The 20,088-nt window shown below is 43.0% G+C and overlaps 2 protein-coding genes across 4 annotated transcripts in view; both read left to right on the top strand.

Annotated features, from left to right (window-relative positions):
- The window catches only part of NUP107 (nucleoporin 107), a 31,458-nt gene extending 29,796 nt beyond the window's left edge, over nt 1-1,662 (top strand). For both annotated transcript variants that reach the window (XM_076332492.1, XM_076332499.1), the window contains exons 27-28: nt 295-462; nt 1,334-1,662. In XM_076332492.1, the coding sequence (XP_076188607.1) occupies nt 295-462; nt 1,334-1,441 (276 nt within the window). In that variant the 3' untranslated portion in view covers nt 1,442-1,662. The remainder of the gene's footprint in view (nt 1-294; nt 463-1,333) is intronic.
- A 1,020-nt stretch (nt 1,663-2,682) lies between these two features.
- SLC35E3 (solute carrier family 35 member E3) lies at nt 2,683-9,253 on the top strand. 2 transcript variants are annotated; one of them, XM_076332512.1, is made up of 5 exons: nt 2,683-3,112; nt 3,311-3,421; nt 5,046-5,204; nt 6,167-6,249; nt 6,721-9,253. In XM_076332512.1, the coding sequence occupies exons 1-5, from the start codon at nt 2,723-2,725 to the stop codon at nt 6,905-6,907; spliced, it is 930 nt and encodes a 309-aa protein (XP_076188627.1). In that variant the 5' UTR covers nt 2,683-2,722; the 3' UTR covers nt 6,908-9,253. The 2 variants fall into 2 exon arrangements, with proteins under 2 accessions (XP_076188627.1, XP_076188638.1); XM_076332523.1 differs by lacking the exons at nt 6,167-6,249; nt 6,721-9,253 and adding an exon at nt 5,434-6,118.
- Nucleotides 9,254-20,088: the final 10,835 nt, after the last annotated feature.

Below are 20,088 nucleotides of genomic sequence, written 5' to 3' on the forward strand. Positions count from 1 at the left end.
AAATGAATTTTTATATCATGGCGTAGACCACAAAGCCAGGTTGTACCTGGTTTTACCTTTGTCATCTTTAGTTTGATGTGCTTCTGTTTACTCTGTTATCATTCACTCTGGCCTTGCTGTGACCAGTTACAGATTGCTTCCCCTTCAGTTACCATATAAATCGGACCTGGCAGTCCAGTCTAGGCTGGTTAGTCCAGTTTTTTGCCTCTGACGCTGCTAATTATGTGGTTATGCTGAGTTGCCTTTTTGAAGGTAAATGTTCATAATACTAATATATTATTTTGCTATGGTAAGGATGCCGAGGATGACCCCGAACGAACACACCAGATGATTTTGCTGCGAAAGCTGTGTCTGCCAATGATGTGCTTTTTACTGCACACGGTGTTACATAGTACTGGACAGTATCAGGAGTGCCTACGACTGGCTGACATGGTTGCTTCTGAGCGACACAAGCTTTATACGGTGAGTTATTGAGAGCTGCAGACAGCTTAGCTTCCATTTAAAAGCTCTGTGGGTTGACTGTGGGAAAAGCTTCTATCTAGAGAGGAAGGTGCCATATGTTCCTTAACAGCATAAGTTTCTTCATCTCTTCCCATTCACTGCAGTAGTAAAGGGTTTCCTTGTATGCCAACTTAAGGAATCAAAGAGTTAACTTTGAAACACTGAAGATGATGCCAATGTTTTGACAAGCAGTTCTTCTGAGTAGTGCAGTTACTAATTTTTGGATGGGGGCTATTGAATTGAAATAAGTTGAACTGTAGAATTGTAATTGATTTTTTTATTTCCATTACATTTCAGAACATTGTATTAGCAGGTTTTGTTTTGGAGCACTTGGTTTACTTAACCTTCTCCCCTCCAAAAGCCTGAAAAACAACACAAAAAAAACCTTTATCACAAAAAAAAAAAAAACAACAAAACCCAAAAAAACTAAACCACAACACTCCCCCCCCCGCCCAAGAAAAACCACCCAAGGATTAGAAATCTGAAAAGAAACACCAAGGCTAAGAAAAATACTGTGATGGATTCGCCTGGATTGGCTTAAGATCTCTGCCAGCAATAACAGGAAAACTAAATTTGGCTGTTTAACAATAATCTTTGTAGTAGTTATGAGACAGAGCTATCTTGAGACTACCTTCAGGTTTTGGATACTGCTACTAGCTTCCAGTCCTTTACTAAATGGCATTCTGAAATGCCTGGTGTTCACACTGTCTTAAATAGAAAGGAAGGAAGGAAGGAAGGAAAATCAGTAACTTAGTTAACGACCATTTACTTTGATGTCAGTGCTGTTCATTGCAAATAAATATAACTCCACTATGTCTTTTTTTATTCTTAGGTATTTTCAAAAGAAGAACTCCGAAGGCTTCTACAGAAGCTGAGGGAATCTTCTCTGATGCTTCTGGACCAGGATCTTGATCCTTTGGGATATGAAATTCAGTCATAGGATTTCATGGATATTCGCAAAAACTTCTGAACATGGACATTCTGGTTATAAAAAAGAACAAAACCGTGACTTGAATAAACTGTTCTGATCTTTGAGGGGGGGAAAACCTAACCCTCAGATTTCAATTTCAACTTGAAAAATTCTGACCAACTTCAGAGATGATGTTTGTTATACAACCTTTTTCATAATGTTTTTTTTCCTAATTAAAGTGCTTCACAAATAGAAAATGTTTGTTCATTCTAATCTCTAATGACATTATATAGATATGGTGATTGCATGAACCTCTTAATCTCTTTGCTACACGTCAAAGAGCTGCCTGTAGACGGGAAACAGTACTCAGCAGGAGAAGAATGCGCAAGGGTACAGTGGAGAGGAAAGTGAGAGTGGAGGAGGATGTATGTGGAAAGCAGGGGAGAAGAAAGCCGATGCAGGGAGCTGGAGGAAAGGAACGTCAAAGAAAGAGAGAAAGTGAAGGACTACCACCCCTTCGGAAGAGAGGAGGGCTTGCTTCAGGGCTTGTACTGGTCTGGCATACATTGTGCGGTTGCTGAAATGCCGATGTAATCCTGAACCGGAGGAAAGCTGATCAAACTTCAAACTCCCAAGTTTGAGATTCTGTAATTTATTTAGAAACCTTGTCCTGGCCCTGTTTACATGTGTAAACACACGTTTACCTGCTTTTCCCCTAACTGGAGAGGGCAGAGCTGTAGTGCAATTAGGCAAGGGCTTCAGTTCCTTCACCCAGTCGGTGTCTTCTGACGAAGAACGTGATTTGTGCTATACCTGTATGTACGTATATTTTTATGCGTGTATTTATAGAAATACCCAGTCCAGTCGTTGAGAGGTACTTGTGCCTGGGGAGAAGGCGTGTTTCTGCCCACCGCAGAGGCGGGGGCTTGCCTGCGTGGGTGTACGGGGGGGGTGGGGTGGCCGGGGAGAGGTCCCGCAGCTTTGGGTGGGCCGCAGGGCGCGTTTGCTGGTGCACGTTCTCCGTGTGCCTCTTGCTCCCGGAAGGGGGTCCGCGGAAGCGTGGCTCCCGGCCCCTGTACGGGCGGCTGCAGCTCCACCTCTTTGCCCGGTAGCTGTCGAGGGCGGGCAGAGCCGCTCGGCGCGGCAGCTCCGCCCGCGGGGCTGTGCTGGGGCGGGCGGGGCCACCGGAAGGCGCGAACACACGTGTCCCGGCGGGGGCGGGGGCAGGCGGCGGCGGCGGCGGCGGCCCGGCCGGTGCGCTGGCGGCCGGCGGGCTGCCTCGGCCGCTGCTGCCCGACTCCGCGGGACGCCATGGGCTGGATGCCGGCGCAGGGTCGGCTGGCGGCGGGGCTGCTGGTGAACCTGGCCGCCTCCATCTGCATCGTCTTCCTGAACAAGTGGCTGTACGTGCGGCTGGGCTTCCCCAACCTCAGCCTCACCCTGGTGCACTTCGCCATCACCTGGCTCGGCCTCTACCTGTGCCAGGCGCTCGGCGCCTTCTCCCCCAAGAGCCTACGGCCCTCCCAGGTGCTGCCGTTGGCCCTCAGCTTCTGCGGCTTCGTCGTCTTCACCAACCTCTCCCTGCAGAGCAACACCATCGGTACCTACCAGCTGGCTAAGGCCATGACCACGCCGGTCATCGTGGTCATCCAGAGCCTGGCTTACGGCAAGACCTTCCCCCTCCGTATCAAGCTTACCCTGGTGAGGAGGCGGCGGGGCTGAGGGGAGCAGGGAGGGACTGCCCTCGGGCGTCGCCTCAGGCCTGGGCGGGCGGAGGGAGGCGGGGGGGGCGCGGGGTTCCCCGCGCCCCCCCCGCCTCCCTCCGCCCGCCCAGGCCTGAGGCGACGCCGAGGGCAGCGGCCCGGCCTAAACACCCCCCCCGCCCCCCCTCCTCCACAGGTCCCCATCACGCTGGGCGTCTTCCTCAACTCCTACTACGACGTGAAGTTCAGCGTCCTCGGGATGGCGTTCGCCACCTTGGGCGTCCTGGTGACCTCCCTCTACCAAGTGGTGGGTAATGGCGGGGGGGAGGGAGGGAGGGAGGGAGGGCGGGCGGGAGCGCTGTGGTGGTTGGTCTTCAGCCTGCTGTCCCTCGGTTAGATCGCCTTTAAACAGCACCCTGCCTTCCAGGAAACCCTCCGTACTCCGTTATTTATTAAAAAAAAAAAAAACAACAAATTGTGATAATCCACCGCAACCCCTGGTAAATTGTTTAAGGAATTGATCGTCCTCGCTGCTAAAAATCGGGGTGTCACCTTTAACGTGGTCATGAGCGTATTTTCAAGGGGTGAAGATCACTTCATCGGTAAAACACCATTTTTCTAGAGAGCACAGATTTTCTCCTTGCAGAAGCAAGTGTCTTGTATTTGGACCTTTCCCTATAAAGGATATTTTCCAGTCCTTCAGTTAATGCCATGGTTTATCCTTGAGCTATTCACATTTTATCAGCATCCTTCTTCAATTTCGACTGTACACAGTCTAAGGTGTTTTTGTGGAGGGTGCACTAATGCCAAATATTGGCACAGTATAACCTTTCTGGCTGATTATTGGTGAAAAAATAGATACCTCTAAGGACTGCCTTAGCCCTTTCTGCTGTAACATTGTACTAACAGCTCACGACCAGTTCATTATCGGCCATGATTGTAAAAGCCTCCCAAATTAGAGTCCACTGTCATGTTGATGTGATGGTCATCATCAATTTAAATGTGAATTTCTTCAGAAGAGATGTATTGTGCTTCCGAAAGAAGCAAGGCGCTCTGACCTGTAGTGTGCGAGGGGATAAATAACGGTCTCTTGTCCTGATTTGGGGCAGGAGGAGGAGAGAGATGCTGCCCAGTAACTTCAGGTGATGGTGCATGTACTGGAGAAATGGTAGTACCTGAGTGAAATTACCCTGTAGTTTTTCAAAAAACTTAGCAAGTTTATATTGTGTACACTGGAATCTCCGTTACCGATGAATGTGATTTATGAAATATTAATGTAAACATCACTCTTCAGTATGATACAAAGGTGCATCCTTTTGCCTGTAGCATCTGTCTTCCTATCCATAGATAACTAATGCTGTCTCTTAAAGCATGCTACATTGAAAATCCAAGTTATAGTCAATTATAGTCAATACTGAAATTAAATCCAGTAAATTTGGAATAAACTGGCAAAAGAAACCCAAACGTTTACTGGTTTTGTTAGCTTCTGTGTGGAGGAAAATGAGAAGGAGCAAAAGCAGATGTCTGCTTAGGCAAAGGTGCTCAGCTCCATCATAGACAGGGTCTGGAATTTGTCTTGAGAATAAAAGGAAGCTGGCATTTTCTTCCCAGCTCTGCTACTTTTTTGCTCTTCCTCAAGTATAATACCTCACCCCCAGGCTATGAGAAGAGGAAAGTTTAGGCACTTAGGGGTGTTTTCACTGCCCCTGCATACGCTTTCCTCCTCGCCTGACTGCGCTCTACGGCTTGTGTGCTCCCAAGAGACAAACGTGTAGGCCTCTGGTTAGGCAAAGGTGCTCAACAGTCCATTTACGTCGTATTGTCGACGTGAGACTCCCTCTGTGTTAGTAGCCAGATTGCTTTTGCTCACGTTTTCCATTTATGTTTTTTTCTTTCCCCTCATGTTTAACAGCTTTCTCTTTTGGTTTTAGTGGGTAGGAGCTAAGCAGCATGAGTTGCAGGTAAACTCTATGCAGTTGCTGTACTATCAGGCACCAATGTCCTCGGCTATGTTGTTGTTCATCATACCCTTCTTTGAGCCAGTCTTTGGAGAAGGGGGAATATTTGGGCCCTGGACGCTTTCTGCTGTGGTAAGGCTTTTATTGACTTTATTTAAATAAATAATCATCATTGATGTAGTTAAATTTGATACTAAGATCTGTTCCTTTGTGAAAGAGATTTTTGTGCAGTCGTTGACTATGATGAGATGAGAGGGGCATGTGCGAGAGAAAAAAAAACAACTTGTTGTGTCTGCCCCACTTCCTCCCAGAGGAGTCTGTCCGTCAATTGATTTACCTCCTTATTCTTGTTTCTGTTTAGAGGGCATCTGAACAACAGGAAAATCTGACAAAATCCAGAAGCTTCCCCTAGTGTATTAAATTAAAAATATGTAAGTGCCCTAGTTCCAGCTCTTACTGTCCACTCAGAAAAGAGATAAGCATGCTCACTTTTGACATTCTCAACTCCTCTTCTGTGGAAGGATGCCAACATTGGTTGTTCTCTAGAATTGCTAGTTTATTTTCACCAAGGCGGCTGTAATTTCTCTCTCTTTATCCTTCTGTCCAAAAAGGAGCTAGTGGCATATTCTTATTCTTACCACTGCTGATTGTGCCGCTCAGTGATGGGTCATTTCTCATACCGCTGCAGTTTATGAATGGAATAGCAAGTATTCACAATAATAAAATCAGATCTTTTTCCAAAATAGTTTTTTTGTGTGACCATAAATAAGACTTTGTCTCAAAGGTAACAAATACAACTTCTATGTGTATGAGAAGCCAGATTTTCCAAATCACTCTTGAATGTTCAGTGAGAGTAAAGGAGAAAAGACTTGTGGTTCTATCAGTATATATTTATGGACATCATACCCTAAGCTACTTGTACACGTCACCAATGTCTGTACTGATTTGAAGCTGTTTCTATTTTTGTTCTCCATATGTTTTTTCTTGCCTGATACTTTGCATTTGAAAGTAAAGGAAACTAACTAAATAACCTGAAATGTATCTACAAATGGCAAAAGCGTGTCAGATTACTGACTGTGTCCATTAATCCACAGATAATGGTACTGCTGTCTGGGATAATAGCCTTTATGGTAAACTTGTCCATTTACTGGATCATTGGAAATACGTCACCTGTCACGTATCCTTTGTAACATTAGTTGTTTCTCCTGTTTCGAGGTGAATTATGTTAGCATTCGTTTGGGCTGATTTACTGTGGGAAAATTGTTCGGTAACCTGCCTGCTTTATCTTAAATGATGAAGCTGGAAAAGCACGTTCATGTTTTAGTGTATTTCATTTCTTTCTTTGGGGTTTGTATAGATATGGCAGTTAACTTACTGACGTGACCTTCATACCTACAAAGAATATTTACCCACATTTTGGCTACCATGAGGAAGTGTTGACGTTGTCAGTTAGTTTGTAGTGTACACCGGGTGAAAGGCTTTACATGGAGGTTAATTCTCATAGCCGCAGAGATGCAGGGAAGTTGCATGTGTTGAAGTCAATGCCACATACCGTTGCATGCTTCGGATGTAATTAATGAAGTTCCCAAGTGTTTCTTTTTACAAAAAGTAATACTGATATTTGCTATTATCCTTAACAGATGTCTAGGTATAACATGTTCGGACATTTCAAGTTCTGCATCACCCTCCTGGGAGGGTGCCTCTTATTTAAGGATCCACTGTCTGTTAATCAAGGCCTTGGGATTCTGTGCACATTGTTGGGCATTTTAGCTTACACCCACTTCAAGCTTAGTGAGCAGGAAAGCAGTAAGAGTAAATTGGTTCAGCGTCCATAAAGCAAAGGGTTCTGGAGACTAATAGTATTGTGAAGAAAAACAAGTATTTAAATATGCATTGATTCTAGAATGCACAAAATTGTCTCGTTCATTTAGATCTATGGTTTTAGTTTAACCGCCAGGATTGTTATTCTGTAACTAAACCAAACGAACTGAATTATGTAAAATGCTGGGGTTTTGCCATCTCAGTCAGTCCTATCACTTTCATTAAATTTAAATGGTAACTGAAAAGAGAAAAAGGCACATTACAAATTGCTGTGGAAATTGTACTGAAGTAATTATATTTTTGGCATACCAAATGACATCACAATGGCAACAGTTATAACAGAGAGAGAGAAAGAAAGAAAGAAAGAAAGAAAGGAAGGAAGGAATCTTGTCTTTGTGATCATGCCAGTATTACTGTTGTGAAGAAACTTGGAGGTGCTTTTATGCAGATGTTCTGGTATGTAGTGATGCTGCTTCCTTTTTGTCTGGTGAATGATGAAGAGGAAACATACTTTGTTCGGTAGTTTTAAAAAGGGCCGCCAAGCTCAATCCTATTTCTTGTATACTTTCTATGTATATTTGGCTTCAACACATTGATAGATTTTGGCTGAAGAAAGTAGATAAAATTACAGGTGGAGAGAGGCTAGAGGAGACATTGGAAAACTTGAAGCCACAGGCCAAGCTATAGAAAAGTAGGAAATCAGATCTAAACAGTTCATCTTAAATTTTTCTTTTGGTCCATCGGGACATTAATGAAGTCATTCATCTTTTAGAAAATTCTGTTACTGCTTTATAATTTTCTCTATGCCAAAACCAAGGCTTTACATGAGATCTTGTAAATACTCGTGAGCCTAATAAAATTGCTGATTTTGTGGTGATAACCAAATATTTTGCAGCCTTTGCACACAGACACCCATGCTAAAAATATTTTTGGAGAAATCTTCAGAAAGGTCACCATCTGTAATGGACGTGAAGGTTGCCCAGTTCTCTCTCCTGCCTTCAACCCCACCTCCCTCACTCCCACGCTTTTCCCCAAGAGTTACTGTTCGGTGGGATCTGCAGATTTGTCTGCTGTTGTTTCGGGGGGAGGCCCAGGGGCTGTCTGGGTAGTGCTGGGTAGGCAGCAGCGTTTCCTCAACAGGCAGTCCCCGGAAACGTATCAGAACGACTGAAAAGTGTGAGGTGGGACTTGCTTCTGCTCTAATTTGGGAACGCCTTGAAAATTATTTTATGCCAGTATCAAGCACTGATTTTGACAACGTGGAAGGAAGAAGTTGAGGGCTGTTCTATTTAAAAAAAAGAAAGAAAAAGTAACTCCTTTCAGTAAATCTGGTGAGAACATATGTTCGCTAGATTTGCAGGGTTAGAATTTATTTGCAGTATCTTAATCCTTACATTTTGGGGTTTGTTTTATCTTCATCTACCTCTAGCAGATTTAAAGAGGGGAATTATGTGAACAAAAACAAGTATTTAAGTTTTACAACTACCGACAGAGATGATATTTAGTTCCTCTAAGCTTTTTACAATATAGGTAACAAGTCTTTGTGTAAGAAACAATGCAGAATCTTCTCAAGCTTGTAAATTATTTATTCTGTTACAGAGTTCTTGATTTAAGAAAGTTATTTCTCTGTGTAACCTAAGTTTACACCGTAATACTCTGTATCATTTCAGAGTTAGAAATACCTGAAAAATTTTACATCTTTACCAACTGTGTCTTAGACGTTGTATTGGTCCAAGGATAATGTTTTGTATACGTTTTTGTAAATCTATAATTAGTTTAAAAATACAGCCTGGACTACTGAAAGATGTGTTCAGACAGTCAGTCTCTGGATGCATATCCTTCAGTACGTACACTGAGAAAGCCATTTGCATTAATTTGTGCTGTGCACAAGTTCTTCTAAAATGTAGATAGACTGCAAAGACTCTTACAGTTAGAAAACAACAACTGAATTAGAAGCCTGTGTGACAACAATATTTGGGATGAGACTAATGTAAATATAAAGTGTTAGAATGAACAAAAGAACCATGTCTGAAAATACAAAAGACTCCTTAAGGAGAGGAGCAGATCTGCAAGAGAAAGTGAACAGTGTCATTAAAACAATACATTATAAATACAGTCTGTTGCTGGAATGTATAAGTTGTGGAGGTCACTTAAGTGACATGGGTTTTTTTTCATGCGTTCAAGAACTCTTCTTTGAGATATACCTGTTGTATCTAACAAGTAAAGTATCTTGAACTTTGTCATATGGTTCAAAATATTAAATCTAGGAGGCTTGTGTAATCGTGGGATAAGTAGATCTTTGTATGTATTGTTTCTTTGGATACCACGTGTAGGGTGGGAATAAATTTTTAATCTCTTGACTGGTATCTGTTTATTGCAGGGGAGAACAGTTGTTCTTGTATTTTTTCATCTTCTGCTTGAATTGCGTACACTTTGAGGGTGTGCATAAGACAAAATGGTGCCACTTGGATTTCTGTCTATATAAATATTTCAAGGAGTTCGCATGTTTAGGGGCTGAAGTCATAACACAAATGAGGGAGGCTGCATTCCTCCACTCCCCTGGGCAAATACAGGGACTCACATGTACGTATGCACACACTTGCCCACTGACAAACTGCCTGTGTGCTTTCCTTCACCCCTGTCTCTTTCCCCCACCTAAGTCCTTCCTGAATACTCCATTCTCTGCATGTTCTCCGTTTCCTTCTCTGTCCTGCATGAAGGTCTCCAGTGCCGAGGTTCCTTGGTCTCACCTTTCCCCTATGCTAAAACTATGCATACTTCCCTCACCGCTCAGACCTCTTCCCCCACCCCTTAGCAGAGAAGTCCCGTTGGTACTGAGGAGGGAGGGCAGGAGCAAAACGAAGTTAACTGCTACGATGCCAGAGTAGGGTAACTCTGGCACCAGCCAAATCCTTCCTTCACAGGCAAGTATATGTTGAGTTTTATGTTGGGGGGACTGAATCTTCCTTCAGGAGATTGTAAGACAACAAAGAGAAGGAAGGAGTAAGAGAGACTTTCAGTTTAGATGGTTTTACTGCAAGCATCGTGATAATTTATTTAGCCAAACTTTTAAACCCGGAGGTAAAAGTAGAGTTTGATAAAAATTACTGATACTTACCTGGTGGGAAATTTGCTTATTCTAGTTTTTACTATATCACTTTAATATGTTTTCCTGTTGATCATATGTATTTCATTCAGTTTTGGCTTTCCTGAAAGAGAAATTAGAGACTTGGCATCTTTAACAATATGTAGTCATCACCCTGCATGTGCCGTCGCAACTGGAGCCGTACTGTACAAACCCCGGTGTTTACTTTCTGCTTTTCATTTTACTTCATAGTCTACATATGACTAAATGTGGTAACAAGACAGACCTTGGTCCTTTTCAGCCATCAAGTGCTTTGCTGCTTATATTAGCATTCTTTACTTTAAAAAGCTACCATTGATGTAGTTCCAGTGAAAAAGCTAGCGTAAGATACCAGGGTGGCATTTAAAAATTAGAGCAGATCCAGATGATTCTGATTAAAATATGAGTGACTGGTGGTAAGTTATCTTTGCTAGCCTTGTCCCTGCAAATGCTTTAGAACAAAATACATGCATTTTTCTCATTTTCCCCAAAGGAACAGGAAGTATGCCTTCACTTAGAGATATAAAGCTTTTAACTGAGTGTGTTACCTTTAATTTTGGTAACTCAGGACTTGTTTGACAGATTTTGCATCTGGTTTTGTACAACGTGCCAAGTTCTTGCAGGCTCTGGGGGCACTGTGCCAGAAGAGTTTTTCTGTCGATGGGTGAACAGCTACTCTCTCAGGCTTGAGGTTGAACGAGAGCAGTTTGCTGCTGTTACATGTACGAAAAGGAGGTTTGTCTTGCAGGAAGTCTACCTTCAAGACAGAGCTGCAATTCAGCAGGAATGTATCCTCTCTCTGTCTCATCTCATGAAATGAATGCCCAGTGATGGCCTGGGGCTAAAGCAACATTAAAGCCTTGTTTGGGCTACCCATAGTTTTTATTAAATTTTTTTTTAAATATTAGTGGTAGTCAATGCCGGTTAAGTATTAAGGTAAAAATCTCATTCTTATAGTGTCCTATATAATAGGAGATTCAGAAGAGTGTTGGACACTCATTCTGGACACAACATTTTGGAGTACAGCTAATGTCTAACCCATGTCTAGTTTGTCACGTCTTCTGCAAAATCTATCAAGAGGTAATGATGGATTTCATAACTGACTGTATATATTTATACAGTTGGGCTGCCGAGAAGGGGCTTGCTCTTGAGCAATACCCTGCTACTAAACACTGACATACTGTTAATGTCTTTAGCAGTGATTTAGAAACATTCAGCCTGAAATTCACCAACGTGCTTAGGAAGGGAAAAAGACAACTCGCTCTGATAGGTGAGAGAGCTTTTTATCTTCTTGCTTTTAACAACAAACCTGAGGCTTGCAGTTTAAGGGAATTCGGAGAGCAGGCCTTACTCTCCCTCAAATCACCTTTCATAATAAGATTTTCCTCACAAGATGTCTGTTTTGCTCCCAATTACATAGTTGGTGTCTTACCTGGATTTTGAAAGAATAGAGTCTGGATTGCAGACTTGCAGGTGTGTGTTTGTGTTATGGGTTTTTTCCTCTTAAAAGTTTGTTAGCCATTCACAAACCAACTTCCCTGTTTAATGAGAAAACAAAAAAGAATGTTGAATAAATGAAAGGTAGACTGGATATATAGTGAAGATAATGTTTCGTTTTGCAGAAGAATTTCACTCTTCTAACTGTAAAGATGCAGCGCACTCTGTTTCTCTACTGCTGTAAATGGGTAGATGCACATAAGCACCAGCTTTCTGCTCCATACAAATTCACTGTTTTCCTGCTGGTGCTCTCTCTCTGATCACAGTCTCAGCCTTCCATTCGACAGCTCAGTTGCTGCAAAGGTGATTGGGATGTCAGCTGCAGAAGGTTAAGAACATGAAGTGAAAAACTATCAGCAGGAGCTGATATAATCTTAGATAATGAGAAATCCTATTCTAAGACACAGAGACATGTTACCAAAAAGACCTGTGCTAAGCAGTGGGGAGAGGTGTGGGTTTATCTCCAGGCAGGTATTGCAAAGAATGCAAGAGCTGAATTGTATGAATTCTTGCTGTGCTGCAGTAGTTGACAAATTTAGTTTAAACTAGCTTTTGTGATGATCAATAATATAAAAATTGAAAATATAAATGCCATGCAAAAAAATAAATAGCTGGATTCAGACAGTATAAAATCCTTGCCAGACTCGTCCCGCAGCGATGGTTAACCTTCCTGAGAGAAGGGAGCTATTGTTCCACCTCCCCTTCGCCCAGTGGTGCTGGGCTTAGTTAAGGAGGGTTTGTGTTCCTGAAAGCTGGTCTGCTTTTTTAAAAGTGTATCAGTTGGTCCAATGAAAACATATCACCTCTCCCTACAGAGCTTGTCTCCTGAAGTTACTGTTTCTGCTTTCATCTAACTGATTTGGATAGTGCTTCTGTCTTCCCCCAGTAGCTGAAAGGTCTAATGGACCTTGGGGAGTAGAACGTATTCCATCGCCTCATCTAACTGCAGCATCCAGTCAGCCCTGCTGTGGGGGATCCAACCCAGCCCAAAGGGTCATAGTTACAATATATGGTACAACGAGAACTAAAGAAAGGGGAAATTCAATCCCTTTTCATTGTTTTAGTTGCAGAGCAGTTACTAATCCTTTCAAATTTTAGTCTTTGTAATTTCCCTTTAGTAGGAGCATAAGAAAGCTCCCTTTCCTGTTTCAGTCTGCTCTTTCTGTATAATTATACTATATTTTCTGGAATTAAGACAGAAATCGTATTCACTGCTCACATAAATATATTGATCACACCCAGTGTTGCTTCTTTTACCTAGGGCCCCTTAACTGCCTTCCAATCCAGAAAAAAAAAATTGCGTAAAATACAGGAGGAGTCAGGTTAACCTGAATTAAGTAATTTGCCAGCTCAGGAGTTGCATGTACCTAATAGGCACAATATGCTGCCTTTATAATGGAAAGGCAGGAACAGACACAGAAAGATTAAACACAATGTAATGAAAGTAAATTATGTTTTTAGAAGCAAGTAGTGGGGATGATCCAAAGGTTGCTGGAGGATTAGCACTGCAAAGATATGTTCTGATTTGTTAGTGGCTTCACTGGAATATGAATACAAGCCTTTCATTCAAAGGCACATGGTTATATTTAAGGAGCTCCAAGAAGTCCAGCACAGCCGTGTGGGTAACTAGCACATGCAGGATGCACATGCAGGCTAGCAGTGTGGCAGAAAAGAGCAGGATTATTTTTAGAACTGTAGACGGCTGTGTCACATCCAGGAAGTGCAGGGAGGAGATCTCTGGTTGAAGCACAGCGTAAGAATGTAATTTTTAATGACCTTGGCACAGAAAACAGTTGTATTTTTTACTTTCTTACTAAGCAGAGGCTGAGAAACAAACTTGTTTAAAGAAGCTGTGTTCTGATCGGGTGAAGCACATGGAGTAATCATGGCTACTGGGATGCCAGAACAGAGGTGGTTGTGTATTTAAAAGAAAAAAAAGTGGATTAAGAGACAACTGAGAGGAGTATACAGCGTGTATACATCTAGGCAGGTTTTTAAATATAAGGTCTAAGTTTAGATGTTTAACTCCACAATTAGGCATCTGAATAGGAGAGCCAGATTTGTCAGTGTGAACTTCTTCCCTTTCAATTGTACTTAATGGAGAATGGCATGTGCTTGACATTTCCAGAAATGAAGCTGCATAGTTGACAAGTTTGACATTTTTTTGGTCTCCAACTAAATTAGGTATGCTGTTTAACAAGGAAACTGAGTCCTTGTTCTGCTTCCTTACTCTGTCCATAGTGTTTTTAATCCTTCTTACTCTGGGGAAAAAGAAACTATTTGTGCACTTTTATTTTCTGTTGCGTAACTAACTGCAGTGACTGAGTAAGTTTTGTTTTACAATACTCTGGAGTTGCATATTAAAAACTTAGATTAAGATCTTGTCATATATCTACGTGCGCGCATGCTGATTCCACTCAGGTTTCTGTCTCTGAGCTGAATGGAAAAAGCTGCTCGTATTTTACAGCATCAGCTGTTGTGAAATAAAGCGCTTCTCTCGAAGGAGTGCAAAGGTAATGTTAAGGTCTTCTGGGATCCAAAGTGATTTACTTGTTAAATGCATTTCTTGTGGTGGTTAGTCAAAAACTGGTTTCCTATTTGTTAATCCAGTTGAGAGGAGAAACCGACAGTGGTGGTCATACGTCCTTCAGGCAATTATGAGATATTTCTGAAACCACACAATCTCACTTTTCTGAGCGATGATTCTTCTGATCAGTATTAACAGTGTACCAATGTTTTTTAGCTAGTGTCATTCCCCAGAGACCCATTTCTTCAGCTTTTCTTCAGGTGCAGTTTGCATAAGACTTTGGTCTACAGGTAGAAAAAAAGAAGAGGAGACATGTGGTAGATTTGTTTGCCAAACAAAGCCCAAGCAAAACTTTCCCACAAAGGCTATTTTGATTCATGGATAGCTTTGCCTTTGTCGGGGTGGACATGTAAACCTTAATTCTACACCCCTAAACCTACACTCTCAGTGAGGTCCAGCCGACAGCAGAGTGGATGGACACATGGGAGGATGGCACTGAGCTGGGGTTGCTCAGCACCCACAGTAAGTTGTTTTTGTAGAACTAGATGCAAGATTACAGAACCAGCTGTACTTGGGTGTCATTCAAACCTCATCCTGGATGCCAAAGAGAGAAATTAAAATACAGGTAGTTTGAAAATCAGAAACTTTCAGAAATTAGCAGATCTAGTGAAAGACATGCTCTTAGCACATGTTATATGAGATGGCAGAGTCAGTGGAATGGCACGTTACTGCTTAAAGGCACATGGAAGAAATTTTTTACACTGAGGGTGGTTGTCACGCCCCACCTGCGGGAAGGGGAGAGTGACTAAGATCCGCAAATCCCCTCAGTGTGGATTAAGGTGAAATAACACTCGAGGCCCAAAAACAAACTCCAACTTTAACGGCACGAACACTTCTATAAGCATCAACCCTCTATGTCTTAATATATAACACAAGCTAAGCAGCTTTGTGAGGAGTTGAGGTAGGCCTTGTATTACTTAACAACATCAAAAGCAGAGAGCGAGAAGCAGGAGAGAGAAAGAGAAAGAGAGAGCTGGGCAGCAGGAGAGAGGTAGAGAGAGAGATAAAGAAATCACCAATCCTGGATCCAGCGTCAGACCTGCCAACAGGGGGTATCAGTGGGGAGAGTGTCCCCAAGGAGGCTCACGTGCGCCCCTATTTATTGGCTCCAGCCCAAGGTTTCTAGAGTCCTCTCCCCCCAGCTCCAGGAGTGGTTGAGACATTAGTTAGTCAAGGAGAGTGGCACCGGGCCCCTCCCCGTGGCTGGCTTCTGGAGCTTTCCCTGGGGCATTGTCTGTGCTTACAGCACAGTCATGTGAGCCTCGTCCCTTACAGTGGTGAAACACTGGCACAGGTTGCCCAGAGAGATGGTAAATGCCCCATCCCTGGAAACATTCAAGGTCAGGTTGGACGGGGCTCTGAGCAACCTGATCTAGTTGAAGATGTCCCTGTTCCCTGCAGGGCGGTTGGACTAGATGACCTTTAAAGGTCCCTTCTAAACCTTATCATTCTGTGATTCTATGTCCTGCTCCTCCCCATGAACACGGCTTGGATACTTGCTTCTGCCCCTTGATCTGTCTGAGCTGGGAGATTCATCTGACTCTCTGCTAGGCCGAATAGCCATGACTGGTTCAGACAGCAAGTCGATTGCCTTACTGTGCAGGCAGGCAAGTTTCAGTGCTGGGACAAGTGACAAGAGTGACACCACACAGCTAGAAACAGGATTGAGGGAAGCGGGGCAGGGTGGGAGGCACCTCTTTCAGTAGTTCAGATGTAATGTCCACATGCCCAGCCTCAGAAGGCACGTTTTGAAGGAGAAGGTTTCACACACAAACAAAATGGTGAGAAAGCCCTATTTTCATGTACAGCTACCAACCTCTCAGCCAGAAGCCCTCAAAGAGTTTCTCAAGCACTCCACAACATATTTATGTGCCTATAAGTGGTCTTGAAGTCTTTGGGAGACTGGCTGGCTCTGAGCCTCAGTGGCTCGTTGCCTGCCTCTGCAGCCTCCCGTGGACTGGCAACTCTCTATTCTCCTTGTCCCCTGTATAAGGGGAAGATCTTTGGAAGGTCTGTACGTTGGTCCTACTTTTCAGCATGCTCCATTTAGCTGAACCAGTCTGTGCTACATCAGCTGTTTCTGCTTCCGTGAAGACAGCTTTACTCATTTGAGAGCCTATAATAATTCACAGGATGTCACACAAATCAGAATTCATTGGGATATTATTTTTAAAGGCTGGTTAATTTTCTAATCAGTTACTTGTCCCTAAGCAAGCCAGGATTTAAATATCTTGTAGTTAAGTACTCTCAGTGTTTTCATTGAGTTTAAAAGTAAGATAAGCAGACGCTGATCTCCAGAGTTTCCCTTTAAAAATGGATGTAAATCAATGCATATGAAGATATCTAAAGAAATTATTTTAGGATGTGACATCCTTATTGACTAACGGGATTTAACATTTTGGGGCTAGGAATGACTGACATGAAACAAACTTCTGGAAAGACTTTTCTGCAAAAGTGGCTTGACAGGATTGGGTTGTAGCATAAGAAAAAGTCAGAGACATTGGGCTCTAAAGAGGCATTGCTTGAATAGAGGCTTGCATTGAAAAATGGAACCAAAACCTAGTAAAAGTGGAGAGCTGATATGCATATATAAAGCATAGATAAAACCATAAAGTTTCCTTAGTTTTACTGCAGTCATCTTTTTGGTCTTGCATAAAATAATTGTATGGCTGCATGAACCAAAATGACTCTTAACTCTTACTCCATGTGCACACGCTGACAGTGATGTGAGACAGTACTGCTCCCCAGCTACTTGTGGCTTCTCTTCCAGAGACGATTGTCCTTTCCCATCTGTGTCAGCAAAGAGGAATGTGGGCCCATGCTGTGGTCTCCCTTGAATGCAGTCACTTCAGTTAACAGTTTAACATGCCAGACTGTGAACTGAACCCACCGAGATGTGGGTAGCGATCCCTCTGACTTACTGTGTTGCAAGGGCAGTAACTTTTGCTAAGAAGGTACAGTCAACAGCAGAGGGAAGTGATGTCTTGAGCTGGAGCAACTTTATTTGCTACAGCTGCTTGATCAAAGCTGTAATAACAACAGCAAATCATGCCTGCTAGTAGGCAAAGAAATATCAAGATCATAATTTTGGAAGTGTGTGGGGAAAAATCTTTGAAAGTGATGGAAAGATTAACCACAAAATGAAAGAGGGTCTCACTTCTCAGTCTTTTATCAAAAATAAAAAGTTGCCACAGTAAAATGTGTGTATTTGCTATCACAAAGGAAATTCCCTTAATATCTGCATGAGTGGAATGCAAAAATACACAGCTGAGACATGCTCTCTACAGATGTCAAGATGTACATTTCCAAGGAAGCTTTCATGGAAGAGAACAGGCTCAGCTTGAAGTACAGAGCAAATGAGCTATAAAACAGAACGGCCTGCAAATTACCATCAGAAGTGTCTTCAATGGTACAATCAACCCAACTCATCTTGCAAAGAAAGCTTTCAGCTCCTTTGCAACACAGGAAAAACTGGCTAGCGCTAGCTAAAGTAATTATCAGTGGTAACATGTACTCTTTACTTCTCCCTAAGCAACACCTGAGGGAAACTTCTGGGAATTTGGACCCAGTTCTATCACAGGAGATACTGCAGGGGCTTATCAACCCAGGTGACTGATACTACAGGTAACGGCAGGACATTCAAGGTGCGGTTAGATGATAAGGGAAAGACCACGGAATGGTGCCCTGCCTTCAGAAGAGGTTATTTCCCCATTTCCATCTCCAATTCTCGGCTTGCAGCTGTGTCTTCCTGCTGCTTTCCTTGTGATGTCTCTTGTGTTCATGTGACTGCATGATAAAGCAAGCTGACATACTAGCAGCAAATAAGAGTAAATATCCTGCTGTTGAATCAGTTAAATCTGTGGTCAGATACGCCAAAGCCAGCTCAAAAAAATACTTGGCTGGGAGTGCACAGGTCCTGGCAAGGCCATTGTTTCAACAGGGCATTAGATGGGCTCGGGACATTCTTTCAGTGAGATATTTGATGGGCTCAGCTGCTTCACCTAACCATGCAAGGTGGCTGAGTCAATCCAACACCACACTGCTTCCAAAAAAGCTCTCACCATCAGAGCTTGCAGCCAGCAGTGAGGAGACGAGGAGGAGAATGTGACACCTCTTTTGCAGTGGTGTGCTCTGAAATTAGCCAAGCTTTCTGTAAGCTTCACCTTCAGTAGTACTGCTGCCTAAGCTAGCTGAAGCAGATCCCGCCTTTTCCCCTGCCTACCTGTCTGCCATCATTCCAGCAATGTCCTGGCCCAGCCACTGTGTAGCTACTCAGGATTACCTCAGGGAACTGATCAGGCTGAAAAGTAACCTGCAGAAAAAACGCACTATTTCTCAGGTATGCCACATCACTTTATCCACTTTATGCCATAGATGCACAAATATCTGTGCCAGTATAACAGAAGGGGCAGCAAGAGGATGGAAGAGGTGGATGGGAACAGATCTCGGTGAAGTAGCGTGCCTACCAAAGAAATGCGTGTTGAAACTTCACTATCTCACTATTAAACACAACCATTTTAGCGTGGTTCTGCAGCTGAGTAAGCCCCACAACTGATAGGTTTCTTTGAGCAGAGCAGGTATGGTAGGTAATGTGGCTGATTAGGGATCAGGAAGAGGGTAAGACAGGCCCAAGTCAATGATTCTCTGTAGCTTTACCTACATCCCATCCCGTAAGAAAGAGGAAATTAGCTATTGTGGCATCTCCTGCATTGAATGAGTTAACGATCAGGATAGGCAATTATCTGCCAAAAGGGATGGTCTGTATTCTACCAGACCTTCTTCAGTAGATATTGGGGAACACAAGTGTTCTCATGAATCTTCTTGAAACTTTGTATTTTGGTGCTGAAAGCCAGAAGACCTGTGCTCTCAAATATCTCACTGCACTGCATTTCTGGATATGTTTGTGTGAGGCTTGTTTTATTTATGTGAGGAAACTGCAGCCTGTCTCCTGACAGCCAAGTCATGATGCAGAAATATCTTATGGACTCACAACGGTGGATTTGGGGTTTTTCCCTTGTGAGGAACACTACCATTGTGTATTTCTCTCAAAGTGTTCTACCATGCTGTGTCTCCTCTGGCCTTGGCTCATATCTGAACAACATGGTGTTAAGTAAGGGAGGTCAGAAGTCAAAGCCCAGTGCCTGCATATCTCTCCAGGTACACAAAGAAAGGCAGAAGAAACTGCCAAGAAAAATGCACAGAATCAAAGCTACCACAGCTAAAAAGATTAATTTTAAATGACAGGGGTGATCTAAACTAAGATGCTAAGACGGACCCTGTGAAACCAGCTGAATGAAGGAATGCCAAAAAGTCCATGCACTTGCTTTCTCTGGAGGCAAGAGATAACTGAGATACTAATACTTCAATGAAACCAAACAAAGCACAGAACAACAGTTTGCATGTCTTCTTCATCTGCAGTCAGCGTTTAGTTTGTGTCCTGCTTTTCCAGTGGCATCAATGGGTTTATGCAAGTTTTCTCCATTTATTTCCAAGAGCCTTTCTTTGCGTGCTGTAGATGGAAAAAACCCTTTTCTCCACCAGATGGCACAATCACCAATAAACCTTCACTAACAAACCTCCTTACAAAGCCAGCGTGGTCTGAGCCTGAAGGCTTGTAAAGGGAGGTAATGTCTGTCACGCCAGCTAGTGGAGCCGGGGAGGTGGCACAAAAACAAGCTCAGTGGCACAGGCATCCTTCAAAAATTCATATACCCTTTGGATTAATACTTCCTCTCTCTGTCTCCAAACCTTGCCTTCCTGATAAAGACTGTGGATGTTATCCTGAGCTGTATTGCCCACCAGTACTTAGAAAGAGGTTTCAATTTGTAGGGCAGCTGGGGTAGGGGATTCCCCTTGCTTTTCCTGTTTCATATTTAATCAAAAAAACCCCAAATCTGGTAACAAAAACAAGCCACGTACAAGAACCACCTGTCTTGTTCAAGTTTCTCTAGTGCAGCTGGACCCATTAGAGTCCTCCTCAGGCTAAA

The sequence above is a fragment of the Aptenodytes patagonicus genome, chromosome 1 (genome assembly GCF_965638725.1).
Source record: "Aptenodytes patagonicus chromosome 1, bAptPat1.pri.cur, whole genome shotgun sequence".
Classification (NCBI taxonomy): Eukaryota; Metazoa; Chordata; class Aves; order Sphenisciformes; family Spheniscidae; genus Aptenodytes; species Aptenodytes patagonicus.

Excerpts from the sequence above, each read along its gene's own strand:
- SLC35E3 (XM_076332512.1), top strand. The coding sequence starts at position 2,723 with ATGGGCTGGATGCCGGCGCAGGGTCGGCTGGCGGCGGGGCTGCTGGTG. Across the intron at positions 3,113-3,310 it reads TCCGTATCAAGCTTACCCTG|GTCCCCATCACGCTGGGCGT; the intron begins GTGAGGAGGCGG and ends CCTCCTCCACAG. Across the intron at positions 5,205-6,166 it reads CCTGGACGCTTTCTGCTGTG|ATAATGGTACTGCTGTCTGG; the intron begins GTAAGGCTTTTA and ends ATTAATCCACAG.